At 36.9% G+C, this 15045-nt stretch overlaps 1 protein-coding gene across 1 annotated transcript; it reads left to right on the top strand.

The window, feature by feature from the left end:
- Window positions 1–2029: 2029 nt before the first annotated feature.
- On the top strand, window positions 2030–13898 carry LOC131773723 (uncharacterized). The gene is made up of 7 exons (XM_066170137.1): window positions 2030–2086; window positions 2737–2775; window positions 3219–3545; window positions 4696–4947; window positions 9948–10071; window positions 10849–10920; window positions 13270–13898. The coding sequence occupies exons 2-7, from the start codon at window positions 2742–2744 to the stop codon at window positions 13343–13345; spliced, it is 885 nt and encodes a 294-aa protein (XP_066026234.1). The 5' UTR covers window positions 2030–2086; window positions 2737–2741; the 3' UTR covers window positions 13346–13898.
- The last annotated feature ends 1147 nt before the right edge of the window (window positions 13899–15045 follow it).

Raw genomic sequence — 15045 nt, 5'->3', positions numbered from 1 at the left:
TAGGTTGACTTCCGCATTTTTAGAAATAAACCGGTCACTTGATATGAAATTGGTTGTTAACAGGGAAAGATCCTTGAAGAGAACCTCTTGACTATACCTTTAGACCCCTACTCTCGTCAATTGTTATTTCCAAGTATTCTTTCGCCCCCCGCCCTCTGCCATACTGAAAATGATTGCTATTCAGCCAAACAATTCACGGTTTTTCAGAGTCCAATTTTCCCACGGAAAGTTCTGATTAAAATTCTCAAGTCTCGGCTGCTTATGGCAGAGCTTCTCTCACTTTCTTTGTGTCTTTGTAGTATGTCCGCAGGTCCTCTCATGACTGAGATGGTCCCGTTTTGCAGATAACATTGTGGCATTTTTGGAAAGATTCACTATTTACTAATATTTCTAATGAGTATGGAGTAAAGAAAAACTCAGAAAGCCTTGACACCAGTAAAACTTGGAGCAAAATAACCAGCTGAGACAAACAATTCCCTCTAAAGTTTCTCATTCACTTTCCCTGCGTTCAGCTGAACACAGACATACGCTCATGCGAACACTTAAATGAATTTTTACTGATAATTCAATTTTCAACAATTTAAAATTGTCAACAAGCCTGATTTCTACATGAAATGTCTTGTTAAGCTGATCAAAATTGAGAAAGTTGGGCAAACAATAATAACTGAATTCTGCGTCAAGTTCTTGGGTAGGAGAAGAAGTGCAACAAAATATGTGAACATTACAGTGACGTCTTCCACGGCCTCCCAAAGAATCACACATATCCTAGAGATTTTGTTGTCATTAAATGTTGAGAGCCTTTTTCTGTGATTTGAATTTTCTATAGGGAAATAATTAAATTGCATGCGTTTAGATTCCGCGTGGGTTTCATGTGCAGATCTTCAATTATAACAAATGTCACTCGGGTGCTTATTTTCTTCAATATAGGTTTAGATAAGGTAGCCTAATAACAATTTTCAGCAAATTTACTGGGACAAAAGGACCAATAAACAGGGGTTAAAATACAGAAGAGCACGTGAATACACAGAGGCACAAAAGAATAATATATAACATTGTTAACATGCTTTTTCATCGTGTTATCTTTGAATTCGCTCTCGTTAAGGTGAAAACATTAACGTTTGTCATCGTCATTATGGTCACTTAGTTCGTTTCCTTTTTTTTCTCGTCAACTTTATTTATTTATTTAATCATTATTTATACGCGGTAAAAAACATTCATCAGGTACAAAAAATTCCAATACAGTGACTAATATCCTAAGAACCTAAAAATCCTTATCTTAACATTATATTAACTTACAACAATGTGCCACTTAAAAGCTTGATTTCCATAACTGGTGTGTTTAAAAATTATGATGGGGAAGGCGTTTAAATTGGTTTAATGAACCAGACTTTCTAATGTTACAGGGTAAGCTATTCCAAAGGGTTGCGCCGCTATAACTCAAATTATTTTTCATATTGTTAGCTCTTGGAAAGAGGAAAACAAGTTTGTTTACCTAGCCTGTTTTCAACTATATAATACTACAGTTTCTTTAATATAACTTACAACTATATTAAAGGTTAGTCTTGCATTTGAACAGTGCTTAACTTAAGACATCGAGTCTTGCAATCGATTTCCAGTTTACAAAGTTGAAGGTATAAATGTTTTGATTCACAGATTAGGATGAAGTATTAGCGGGTGTTAAAACTTCCTTTCCAAAATAAGAATGAGGCATTTGAAGTGCTAATTATTAAACAAAGAGGAAATGACAGGAAGGGCCAGAGGCTGACATCATTGTGTAAAAGATTTTCTCCTCAAAATAAAATGATTTACGTTATTATTTTGTCACAATTAGTGCGAACACTGTTTTTGTTTTTATCTTTTTTTTCCAGTTCAGATTTGTTAGGTACATTGAGAAACTCTTCTTCAGAGGCTACCTGAGATAAATATATTTCGAGCCTCCACTTTAGCAACTTACGTATAAATCCACCAGCTTGAAACATCTGTTAGGGTTTTATTAATATATACTTGAATAAAATATTTGTTGTGTTGATAAATGCGACTGCAGCATAAAACACTCTAGCGGAGAAATGAAACAAACATTATTCAGGTAATCTTGAAGCTTTTTTTGTATTATAACTGTTGATGAAATTAATTTAAGTAGGGTCTTACGCTACACTGCCGGAGAAAAATATAAGGGAAAAAAAAACGAGGATAAGAGAACATAGCGCTTTGTGTCGTTATATGAGTAACTGACTTCTTAATAAAATTGTGACGACGACGAATTTTTATTTCATTTATCGACGCAACTTTTTCATAAAGAACACTGTATGGAATACTACTAGAATTGGGGTCGGTGTGACACAATGATAAAATAGTAGTCAATGGAAATATGCCGGATGTTGCTATAAGTCTCCTAATAACAAGAAATGTTTGGAAACAGCATTAAAAATTTAAATTGAACAATATTTATTGCAGGAATATTAACTAACCTGCAAGTTCCATTTTAAGTAAAATAAAATAGTAAAATAGTGTAAACACTCACCGCATGATATAGCCACGTACAGTGGCCGGGGAACGCTCAGTCGTTAAAGCATGAATATTCTGGTCCAATCACGAGACAAAGAAAATAAGGTCGAAGCCGATGATGATACTGAATCGCAACGTATACAACGTATCGATATGCTGAGGTGCCGAGTTAAGGCTTACATATAAAATAGCTTTAAATTTATTTTAACACTCATTTACTTTTCTTCCTAGGAAAGATGTCTAACATGCGGACTTTAATTTTTGTTTTTGGTAAGTCGGCTGCGCTTGTTTAAGACCTGTAGTTTTCACGAGCGAGCATGAGACACACCATAGTAGTTTTGGCTCTTAACAAGAACAGTGTTATTTGTGCGAAGATTACGTGTGAAATCCATGCTTACCACAGAGATAACCGTTGACATTTGACTCAAGTGGCGCAGCATGAATCAGTTCTTAATTACTGACTTAAAGGGTTGACATGCTCACCGATTTATGAAGAATAAATCCTCCTTATATTTCAGGTGTACCAGAAAAGTACAGGGAAAATTTTCCTATGAAGCTAACCTCAAAGTTTATCATATTTATTAATGATGTTACATTGTCGTTTAAGCTCACAATAACGGAGGCTTAAAAAAACGAGATAGAAAGTCATTAATGAACTAACTGTGCAAAGAATGTTTGCTAATTCCTCTGTGAAATTATGTTCTTTGTTGCAGTTGCAATAATTGCAGAAGTATACTCCCGATATATCCCAGACTTTGATACAACCCACCGTCTTCATGTAGAAAAAGGGCAATATGTGAAAATAGAATTGGACCTATTGCTGGACTATAACTTAACTGGAGCACCTTGTGCTGATGAGGAATATCTTGAGATCCGTGATGGGTATAATCAGTCTGGAAATCTTTTGGGTGTATTTTGTGGAAGATACATTAGTGGTGTTACTGTACGATCCAGTGGACATAACGTGAGGTTAAGATTTTCACCTCACCGTAGACACTGGCAAAAGAGCAGTTATGAGGGAAAAGCACTAAATGCAACAGGTAAGTATTCTTAGGTTCAAATGTTTTGATTTTCTGATCGGTATAATTTATTCTGGATATTTCTTATTATTTTTTTCTAAGAGGGCACGGTAACGAATCCTGCAATCTAATTGGTTCTTAGCGCGGTCCGTATTTTCCTATCTCTGCCCACGGGCACGGTAACGCTTTCGTCAGTCGCTGAGTACATCCCCACCTTCGCTGCCATTATTCATAAATTTATCTCGTTTTTCCGGCTGAGAAGTATTTTTACGCAAAGACGTCGGTTACTACCTCAAGCCGATGAATAACTCATTAATCATCACTTTTCGCTCTCTCAAATCACTTTGGTTGACAGAAAAGCCCGTTCAATTTGGACATTTGAACCGTAAATTGTACAACAGAAACTGAAGTAATTCAACGAGAAAAAGCCGCATTAAACTCCCTTGTGTCTTGTTGAAGTGTCTTATTCGAATTAACTTTTTATGGAGGAAAGACCAGATTTACACACGCGACTGCAATTGCAGCAAACAAACGGGCAAACTCTCACAACTTCAAAATAAAAGATTTGAATTTATTTACTATTACTTTCTTTGCCATTTACTTGCTGAACAGAGATAAATCTTCGTACATTCATTAATCGTCGATATGAGTGAATGATACTTTCCGTAAGATCATTGACTGTTTTTGAAGAAAACATTGTCGTGACAGTCCTTGCCAAACTAGTTCCGTTGTTTTTTCAAAGGTGAATATGCCCTTTTTTTTCTAACGCTCTCTTTAGTTGACAGGAGTCAGATTGTGACAGATACTTGTAAAAATAATGTTTCAAAGTTTGTTGGAAGCCTTTTAAATCACCTTTATCATTTCGCAAATGAAAATGTTACGTGAAGCTTCTCTCTTTAATTTGCATCACCTCTATTTTAACTACCATTTACTCACTCAAAAGTTGTTCAGTTTATGAAGATCTTGCCGTAAATAAAACCCTTAATCATTCGGGTTCTTTTGGAAAGAATTTCGTTAAGTTTGAGGAAAAAGATAAAAATATTATTCACCAGCCTAAGGTGAGTACCGCCCTTGGCCTACTGTCTCAGGCGGTACTCCAGACCTCGGGCATAGTTTATTCCAATACGGACCTCCCGGCTGGCGAATAACATATATTCATGTTTGTGCTTAGTTCCCACCGACCTAGAAAACGTTGCAAAGACTCAGTTTTTCCTGCTCAACCATTTGTCATCTCTGTGGTGCCCGGCGAAAGGTGGACCAGCTCCTCACATTGTTTGGAGAAAGAATGACGCTGTTGTGCAAAACAGCACTAGTGTGCGACTTCAAATTAATGTCACTGAAGAAGAAAGAAATACAAAGTACAGTTGCGAAGTGGACGACCATGGCCAGCTGAAGAGGAAAAACATCAGTCCTGTTGTCGAGAGTAAGTCTCAAGTTACTTCTTTACTTCAAGGGGATCTCAGTTGTTGTGTGTGCTTTTGGTAAACCTTACTCTTTGTCTTGAGTCAATTTTAGGATTTTTGGTTTTAGAATAAAACTTCTACAATGTTTTTCAAGGGTAACCTGAAAGTCATATTTATGAAGTGAAACGCAAAATAACTAAGTATCTATTTTTCAAATTATTAAAAGGTTAGTTTTGATGCTTTTGCTTTTAAAAAATTGTTAATTGACTCGATGGACCGCTGCCCAAGAAAAAGGGCCACATGAAAGAGCAAGGATATTGAAAAGCGCTGCATCTAAGAGAGCAGCGTTCATTCAATGTACCATGACAAAGAGACGACTTGTTTACAATAATTGCGTCTTTTTAATAGCCACTGTTTTGTCTTTCAACAAACAACGTGGATTTTCTTGTCTAAGGTACCATCTTGTCACAAATAGATTACCCTCGCCTTGCTCTAAGCAGATTATTTATTGAATACATTCTAGAGCAGTGTTTTTCTCATAAACATTGTGAAAGAAGTCTTGGGAAACGAAGTTGTAGCAGCCGTTGTATCTAACTTAGCAGCCAAAGAAGGAATAGAAAGAGCCTCGTGTTTGAAATTGTACTGGAAGTCAGATATGCAATCTGTTACATCATGAGGGGGACTGTTGAAGTCCTAAATGTAATAACTGTCCTAAATGTAATAAAGTCTTAAATGTAATGACATTTGGTCCTAAATGTAATAAAGCCCCAAATGTAATAACGTTCGGTCCTAAATGTAATAAGCCTCCTATGCAATCGTTTAACTGCGCTAACATCGAGATGTTAAAGTGACAGCTGTTGCACCAAAGAATCCTCTGACCAATATTTATGGGATATTGCGGGCTCACTGATATTAATCAGCGGCCTTTTATTTGTTAAAGACGTAGGTTGAGAAGCACTGGCTACAAAACCTTATTCTAATACTGATGTGCTTTTGGCATCAAATTGACGGACGCAGAAGCAACGAGAACGTTGACTAATAGCTCTCTCTATATCATTGGCTCAGACTCTTAAGTGTAACAGATTTTGACGAAATACTTCTGTCCTCAGTGCTGAAGTTAACACTTGATGAACCAAATTACAAGGAAAAAGAAGTCCACCGACTTATACGTTAGACAAATTTTGGGCTCAGAAAGGCATTTTTTGTACTGTCTTCCCTTGCCAGATTTGTACGGGTTTGCATAAAATATATTCATATGCGTTATTGACCGAACGTGAGGTCAAAATGGCTCTATATTGGCCGAGTTCTTTTTTTTTTTTTTGCGTTTTTATGGACTGAGACGAAGTCACGGTCCATAAAAAAGTAGAAAAAGAACGAGGCTAATATCCAGTAATCTTGACCATACAAGAGAGTTTATATTCTCTTGGCTTAATCGTTAAAGGATTCATTGTATAGCAAAAGATTTCGCTTTGATAAGAATCAAGAATGGCCTGTTTATTTCGAGAGCCGATAGTGAAAGCCAACTATGTTTGCAGCACAATAAACCCAAGAGGGTCGTTTATTTTTTCTATGTATATATGAAAACATTGTCCAAAAGTTACGAACTTTGTAAGTTTTCTTGCGTGGGATCAATACGGGGGATCCCGAACGGGCGAGGGTGGGCCCATCATGCCCGCTAAGGTAGCCAATCAGAACACAGGATTCACTTCATCTTGCCCGCGTGCGATGCTAGCTATATGATAATGTGACTTGCAGAGCAAGATATCGACTGACCAATGATATGTTATCCCATTTCACGATTACAGGTCTTGACATGTTGCCTTTTTTCCACGCAAGAGTCAAATAGAACCATTGAGCTACACCATTCAACACATGATGGTCAGTTGGCGGTCTAATGAACCATTCACCATTCATTTTTTCCCTTTAGCCCTTTATGACGGGTTCATCAGTTCCCGAACCGAAATATTAGGAAAACATACATTTTAAAGTTGATCTCAAGTTTATATTTAATTTTTTGTCTTCACCTTCTCCCCGCCTTGAGGGGAGAAAATGAATAGATAAATATATGAATGAAAAAAGAAAGCTCAACAGTTTCCACTTATAGTCATATGGTACATGAACTGATTACTGAGGTGGAGTAAAGCCATAAAGGGCTGGAAATGCAACACCCCAGGTTCAAAATTGAATAAATCAGGATAGTCATTCTTAAAAATGAACTCAAATGCTTCATTATAATCAATTGACACTGAATAACATTGATGTGCAAAATTTCAATAACGCTACCGATAACAATAATTTTCTTTTCGATTAACATGTGACACAGCGAAATCATTCAAACTGCTCTAAAATGGTGCATCACTTCTAAAGACTTTAACATGAACGATAACATCAACAATAGCATGCAAGTTCATCATCAATTGTAGTAAATTTGTGAAGTAAATGGTTTGAACCCAGGAGTATCAGTAGTTCGTATAGTGTGATCGTCCGGGTGAGTGTAGTTCTGAAAAGAACTGTTGTTGGTGACTGACGTTTCGACAACCTGTGCGGAAGTCATCTTCAGAGTCAAGTGTAGAGTAGTTGTCAGTCGATGATGTTATAAAGTCTGCTCTGTTGAACGTGATTGGTCTGTTTAGCCGAGATGTGATTGGCTGGAAGACTCGTGTAGAGTTTGTAAACAGTCATTGGTCGGTTTCGATCCGTCTGTTGTTGGTCGGTCTGTTGGTCGGTTTGTTCACGTCGTTAATGAGTCGTTTGTAAGGTGCCGGTAGTTGTTGACATCTGTTGAGAGGCGTCTGTTCTAAGTTGGTAAACCAGCTTTCCAAAGTCAGTCGTTGAAAATAGTTTGTACTGTAGGTTAAGCATTTAGCAGAGTCCCAGTCGATTCTGTGATTAGTTTGTCGGTGATGTTCAGAAATGTGATTGTTTACATCGCCATTTCTAGTTGCTCGTTTGTGTTGAGTTGGTCGCGTGTTAAGGTCTCTACCAGTCTCACCAATATAGGAGGAGTCGGAGCATTCGATCTTATAAATCGCTCCCTGTCTGTTGTTGGGTTGGTCTTTGTCTTTAACGTTGGTCAGTAAATGTCGTAAAGTAGTAATAGGCTTGTGAGCTACGCGAATGTTGTAAGGTTGTAGGATCCGCGCGATAGCCTCAGAGGTGCCTTTGATGTAGGGCGCGTTCCTCGATGTTGCAAGTTGCCGACAAACCATACCGCTTTGGTTACGCTACGTTGACGACACATTTGCCGCGTAGGACTTTTTTACATTTAGGACCAAATGTTATTACATTTAGGACTTTATTACATTTAGGACAGTTATTACATTTAGGACTTCAAGGACTGGTAAACCATTTAGGAAGAACTCCATAGTGCGGTTTTTTCAAAGAAGTATATCATGTCTTGATCTTTCTCTACGTTAGAGAGAGAATCAAACCAGGTCTCAAATATTCTATTCCTCATATTTTGTTACTGTTTGGTTTTCATCGATTTCTGACCATTATTAATTGATTTATATCAATTTAAGAAAGGAAAAAAATTGAATTGTTGTATATAAATTGTTTTTTATCGGTTGATCACGCTGAGAAACTAATCCAAATAACATAAAAAAATGGCGAACTGATTTTCCCTTTCTCACGTGACAAAGCGTGTTGGAAATAATACTGTCTGCAATCGATCTGCATTTAACAACTTTTATTGTGATGCCATCAAAAACTGTGCTGTTCAAACTATTGAATAATCGCAAAATTGTTCAGAATGGATAAATAAACAACTAGCAAAAAGTCGCAAGTGACGTCAGTGTGGTTTTCCCCTGAGCTCAAATGTAGCGACCAGAAAGAGATGCAAACACCTGCTGTTAATTTTCATTTGAAAAGTGATTAGTTGACGGTACCCATTGCTAACCTAAACGCATTCTCCATTACTTCAACTATGCAAGAGGCAATGCACACAATAAAATCAGTGTATAGAAAAGTGAGAGCCTTTTTTCGGTTAGGATAGCCATCTTTAAGTCGTTCCCCGCATACGTCACATAAGGAAATAGAAGATTAGTCAGTCGGTCTATTTGAATCTATTTGAAATAGAGAATTTAAGGGCCGAGTCGCATCGAACTAGTATCCTTTGATCAAAACTTCGTTGATTGACACATTCGTCAATCACGAACCCATCTCCCTCTACTGAAGGATAAAGAAAAAAATCTCGCTCGAATTACTGAGCAAGAATGGATCGTCATCGAATGATTATCTTCGCAGCTTTCTTTCTCTACAAAACAACGTTGCGTTTTTTATCTTGTTGGTACATTATCAGCAGGCTTCTATTCGGCTAGTATCAAATCTTAGACGTAGAGGGCGAAGACTTCTATTAAATAGAGCTCGCTTTCGAAACCGTCCTTAGTCGAGGTCTCCGCGTTCGGTGGAGTCATGGTTTGAGCTTGGGACCATGTATCGTATTCCACTTTCTTTTTTCCTGTCGATCTTTTTGGTTGCAGCTTGCGCCACTTGTGCTGGCCTCGATTATTCCATTGGAAGGAGAAGTACTCGTTAAAGCCGATTGTTCTCCAAATTGCGTCCGGTGGCCAGGCCCAGGGTACGAGTCAGAATAAAAACGAAAGGTTTTCGAATAAAAACGTCACTCAAATTCCTCGTTTCCATCAAACGAAAACTGAGGGTCAGATGTCCTGCCATCGCGTGCGCCAAACTACTCTAGCGGACCACAGCGTATTTTTCCCGCTTAAATTTTATCTGAACATGTCTTGTGTACGATGACAGCTAAATGGTTTAAAAACAAGATTGTTCGGTGTGCGAACATATAATGTGCTGTTTTGCACCAACGGCTGAATAGAAATAAAAAATGTGATGTGAAATATGTCTTCATTTCGATGAGAGAGCATTTTAGTTTTGCATGATTTTGAACAATGCTTAGCTAAACGGATGATATACTTTGTAACGTGCCATCATCAATTTGATTCGAACAAACAGATATGATTCAAATATCAATTTTTAATGGAAGCCTGTTTTTGTTTGTCAGAGTGCCCTCAACAGTGCCAATGCAAAGTCCTTAAAGGTAACATGAAGAACTTAGTATCGGCCGACTGTGGAACGAAACAGCTTACGTCAATTCCAGAGAAAATTCCCCGAGCTACAGGAAAACTGTAAGTTCTTCAAACATCATATAAGTTTAGGTAACGACATGATTTCGAGTGCAATTTGATGTTAATAAATACTAAAAAATTTTCAAAGACAACAAAATTGCACGAGTCCGTCTTTGACAGATTTACAAGTGCTCTTATTTACATCAAATTGCACTCAAAATCATGTCGTTATTTGTTAATCTTGTTGATGACTTACATTTGAAAAACTCACCACAGAAGTACGTCAAGAAGGATGAAATTTTGGCAGCGCTAATAAGAATTTATATGAAAAATGCAATCGTTTTCAGCCAATTCACGATTAAGCCTCAAATTTGGCCTCTGTTCGAATTTGGAAGTGGCACAATGATTGCCTAAAGTACGAGAAGGTTATACGAAAGACAAAATAATTTCATGGTCGTTTGTAATTTTATAAGAAATTTCATGAGAAATAACAAGAATTACATTCCATAACTGTTGAACCAGATGCGTCGGGTGATTTTCCCTTTCTATCTGCATTCAGAGTGTTGAAATGAAAGAAGAACCAACTGATTTACCGTAGAATGTAAAAAAACCGGTGAAAGCATATTCAATGTATTTGAAAATGTTGTAAAGGTTAATTTTCAGTCAGATTTACGCAGGAGTTTGAGATATTGACTTTGTTTTACTTTCGATAAAGAGTTTCTCTACCGGCTTTTTTTTTTGGACACTCATTCGGTAAAAATAGATGACGGTTTTTCTGCCAGCTGCTGATTATCCTTTCACAATTTGAGTTTAAACTGACTTTCTTTTTTGTTGCAGCACGCTATCAAACAACAAATTGAAGCACTTGCCGAAGGAAGTTTTCAGCAGAAATTCTAATCTGATAAAACTGTAAGTCATATTGACTTTGTCAATTTCTTTTGTATTGAAAATTAACGGATGGAAAATAATGTTTCATTCAGTGAGGTTCTTCGGGTGCGTTTCGCAAATCAAATTGCATGAATTTCGCAAATTAGCTAAATTCAAGCATTTTGATTTACAAAATTCACTTTAAAAATTATTATGTCTGCTATTCCACGTAAAGATCCACGCATTGAGCTTGATCATGGCTGTAGTAAGTTAGACCTCACAGCCCACCTGCAAATGTTAAGTCGGTTAAAGGACAACAAAAACAACGACACCAGCAACTACAACCTCACAAAGAAAACCCGTTGAATCTAGTAACGAAATCAGTGTCAATCTATCATTTCTCTTGGACATAAACGAAGTATTTCCAGAGATAACCTCCATGTGATATGTAATTTCTGAGTGATGAGTAAACTTTGATAAGGTATCTATGTCGGACCATCAATATCAGAGTATTTATTCTTTCGCTCGATCCGAACGTAGAACATAAACACTGACGGGCGAAATGACCCTCACATGGGAAATAGATCATCCATGATAAACTTGGAAACAATTCGTCCATCTTAACTATTATGTTAAAGCTCTCTTCCGGCTCTTTAATACTTTTAGGTAAAAAAAACTTAATGTCTAAAGTAAAGCAGCTTGGGAAGTTACACGGCGAGATAAGTAAAAGAAAACGATATTGAGATCAGCTGAAAATTTGGACTTCAGTAAATTTCTTAAGTTCATTATTTCATATCGTACTCAAAGAACACTTACCATTTCAGTGTAAAAATACTCGAACTAAACAGAGAATCGTCGATATATCTTAGATCAGCTTTATACAAAGTGCTCTGCATGAGAAGCATATCAGTTTATTGCTAAGAGCCAAGTAGTAGATCGGACCCAGTTTAAGTCTTCGGAGCTAACCTCTATATTCATGGGAAAGAAGTCACTTAAAGCTGTTACACAAAGTAAGACAGAATTACTTCTGAGCGCAGCATTGAAATTAGTCTAAGAATATAAACACTTGCTTCTGATCCTTGCTGTGGAGGAAAACTTGACTGTTACATGTATTTACTATCCTCTAAGTTAGCCACAAAAACATTTCGGGTGTTTCCGTGAGCATCATTACCATTGCATATTTATTTATTTTTTATTTGCTGGTTTTGGTAAAACAGCAAAAGCGTTGGTCAAATTAAGCTCTGGTATTTTCGAAAATTATCTTTAGTATATAATTAATCATTTCAAGTGTACACGCTCCCTTTGATCGAGGCCAAGTGAAAGAAAATCGTATTTTGGTCAGCTCATTACGAAAACCCATGGCCGTTACGGAGGCTTTAAGAAGATTTCTTATTTTTCATAAACCTAAGATTTAATGAGGTGGGACATTTTAATTCCGTGCCGCAGAAATTTACCATTTTAACTATGCGGTATTTTAAAAACAACCTTAATTTTAACTGTATGAGCTTGTCACTCAAAAGCGAGTTTATTGATCACGCCTTTTCTTCATGCTAAATTGCAATTAGAACATAAAGAGGTAGGTTTGTTTAAGTCTTTGAAAACAAAAAAGCTTGTAAGATAGTTTCAGCACTATCATAGCTTTTCGATAATTTATGGTTCCAAATTTATTCCAGTGATATTTTTAAAAGTTTTTAAGGGCTAAGTCATGATAAGCTGAATGGTACTGAATAATCAAATCTTGGGTTCACCGAACTCGTTTTTGGGTGATATACACGGAAAGCTAAAACTAGATGACATTGTAGTAGACTGAAGTGTTGCTATGGTAATCGTTTGAGCCAAAAAAACTGGTCAAAACTTGTTAAGCAATTGTTCACTACGGATATTCCTCGTGGATGTGGAATTGGTTAAAACGTTCAAACCGAATTGTTTGAGGAGGTTTACTGATCCATTAGTTGATAAAGGTTATCTTGTTTAAATGGTCACTGCTTGATCGAAAGGTGAATGGCATAAGGATAATCCTTATGAATGTACATTTCATCAGATCTTTTCAGCCATTATGAGATCGGCAAATGGTTTGAAGTTAAAGGAAAAACTCATAGCTGATTCATTTGTACGTGAAGCTCAAATTAACAAGCACCATACGGACAGTGCGAGTCTCTTATATATTTAAAAGCTGGGCAATTCAGGTTACCAGTGGAGTAAATAAAATAATTAAGTAATTTAGTATAATCAACTGATTTGATAACGTTTCAAGCGTTAGCCGTTCGTCAGAGCAAATCGCTAATTTACGTTATCGAATAAGTTACACTCTTCCACCGACGCAGCACCACAGTTTCTTTAGAAACTTACTCCCTCCATAAATAGGTAATTGATTTGTTAATTTGTTCCTAGGGACTTGTCCAAAAACAAGTTGCAGAACTTGCCAGCAGGGGCCTTTAGTAACAACACAAGGCTGGAATATCTGTAAGAATGACGTTTCTTTAGCTTACGAACATTCATTAACGATTTTATAATCACGTGCCGATGTATAGAGACATGATATGGGCTTTCCTATCAGAATGAGTTGGAATCTGAACATCCTGTCAAAAAATATAAAACAATACAATATTTCTTAGATTGGCAACTTCTCTTGTACAACTTAGTCCACTTACATTTCATATTTATTTGGAGTCCGGTAAGAGTCTTATCTACATCCCTAGGGGACTTAAGTGTACCATGGTAACTGGATAAAAAAATGTCGTTTATCATGGTTAGATCCAGTTATTAAATTAATTCAAGCAATACAATTCGATGATGCTCACTATGTGTCACCGACTCGTTCAACATGATGACATAACTGGTAAATAATCTTCGCTGTTTAACCCTCTTTAGCCCATTGAGTCGATAATAAGGTTTCATATTCCTGAGGTGGTGTGATTTTACCAAGGAATGTTTTGGCTTTAAAATATGCGTTATCTATTAGGATCATGGTGTGCCTGTGACATACCAGTTTCGATTCCGGGTACAAGTTTTTGTTTTAGTTTTGGAAAATTCTTATAGTTTTATCTTTAGACAGCTTATTCAAGCATTGAGCTCTATTATAGAACTTTCCCCGCAAAAGATATTAACTTTACGAATATCCTTTAGTTTCAAAGCTTAAACTTAAACACGAGTTCTGGAGATGGTCCAGGTGGTAGTCTCAGGGTGGGATTTATTTGAAATGTTAACGTCTCTAAGACAACCCCGGCCGAATTGAATTGGAGAAAAATAGTTTTTCATTAAAGTACTCTTGTCCCTTGATCTCTAATTTCGTTTCCATGAAGGTACACGCATGAACAGGTAATCAAGATAATTGATTCAAATCCTCACCCCTCTTAAATGTTGTCTATGCTCCTCCTCATTTCTAGATTAAACTCTATTTTTCATATCTTAATGTTGCTTATCAAATGTATGACACATGAGAGGGAGTTAAGAAAGTTCAATCTTCGCGCCGGCGTCCATCGGGAAACAAGTTTTTCGATCCACTATGCGCTTGAAAAACATTCTCTTTCGCACAGCTGACGCTCGAACTTAGCTTCAAAATAACCTTTTACTGCGGCTCCATCATCGTCCAAAGTTCAAACATTTTTTTAATGAGCCAAATGTTTTTCCACCCATTCCTCGTCTTTTTGTAATCGCGCTCTTTTAAACTGTTTACGCATGCGCCACTCGATAAACTCTGTCTGCGACTTCATCGACGTTTTTTACCCATTGTGCATCTTTACGATCACACCTTATTTGTACAGTTATCTCTCTTACTAACCATGAAATTCCTTCTGAGACTTCTTTGAGCCCAAAACGGCTTCGTAAACGGTCAAACTCACAAACATTCGCCCTCTAGTTGCATGTTTTTGTTTACAACTTCATAAACGGCATTTCATAGACAAAAACTTCCGCACCGTTTCCGATTGACCCAAAATGATGTTTCAATCTATTTCGCGTCCTTTTTAAAATGACACTTTCATGCACTGACGTTGCGTAAGCTATATAAGAAACCCTCTTTAACATTATCAACATTCGAAGTTCAAAAACTGAGCGAGCCAAAAAATTTTACGACTCGTTCCTTGTCTTTTTGAAAACCACACTTTTTGCGCTTTTGTCTCCCGTACAAGAGATTACAACTTTTTTGCTCCCGTACCAGCCATAAAA

Source organism: Pocillopora verrucosa, chromosome 1 (assembly GCF_036669915.1).
Source record: "Pocillopora verrucosa isolate sample1 chromosome 1, ASM3666991v2, whole genome shotgun sequence".
NCBI lineage: Eukaryota > Metazoa > Cnidaria > Anthozoa > Scleractinia > Pocilloporidae > Pocillopora > Pocillopora verrucosa.
This window is presented reverse-complemented; position numbering and strand designations above follow the sequence as displayed.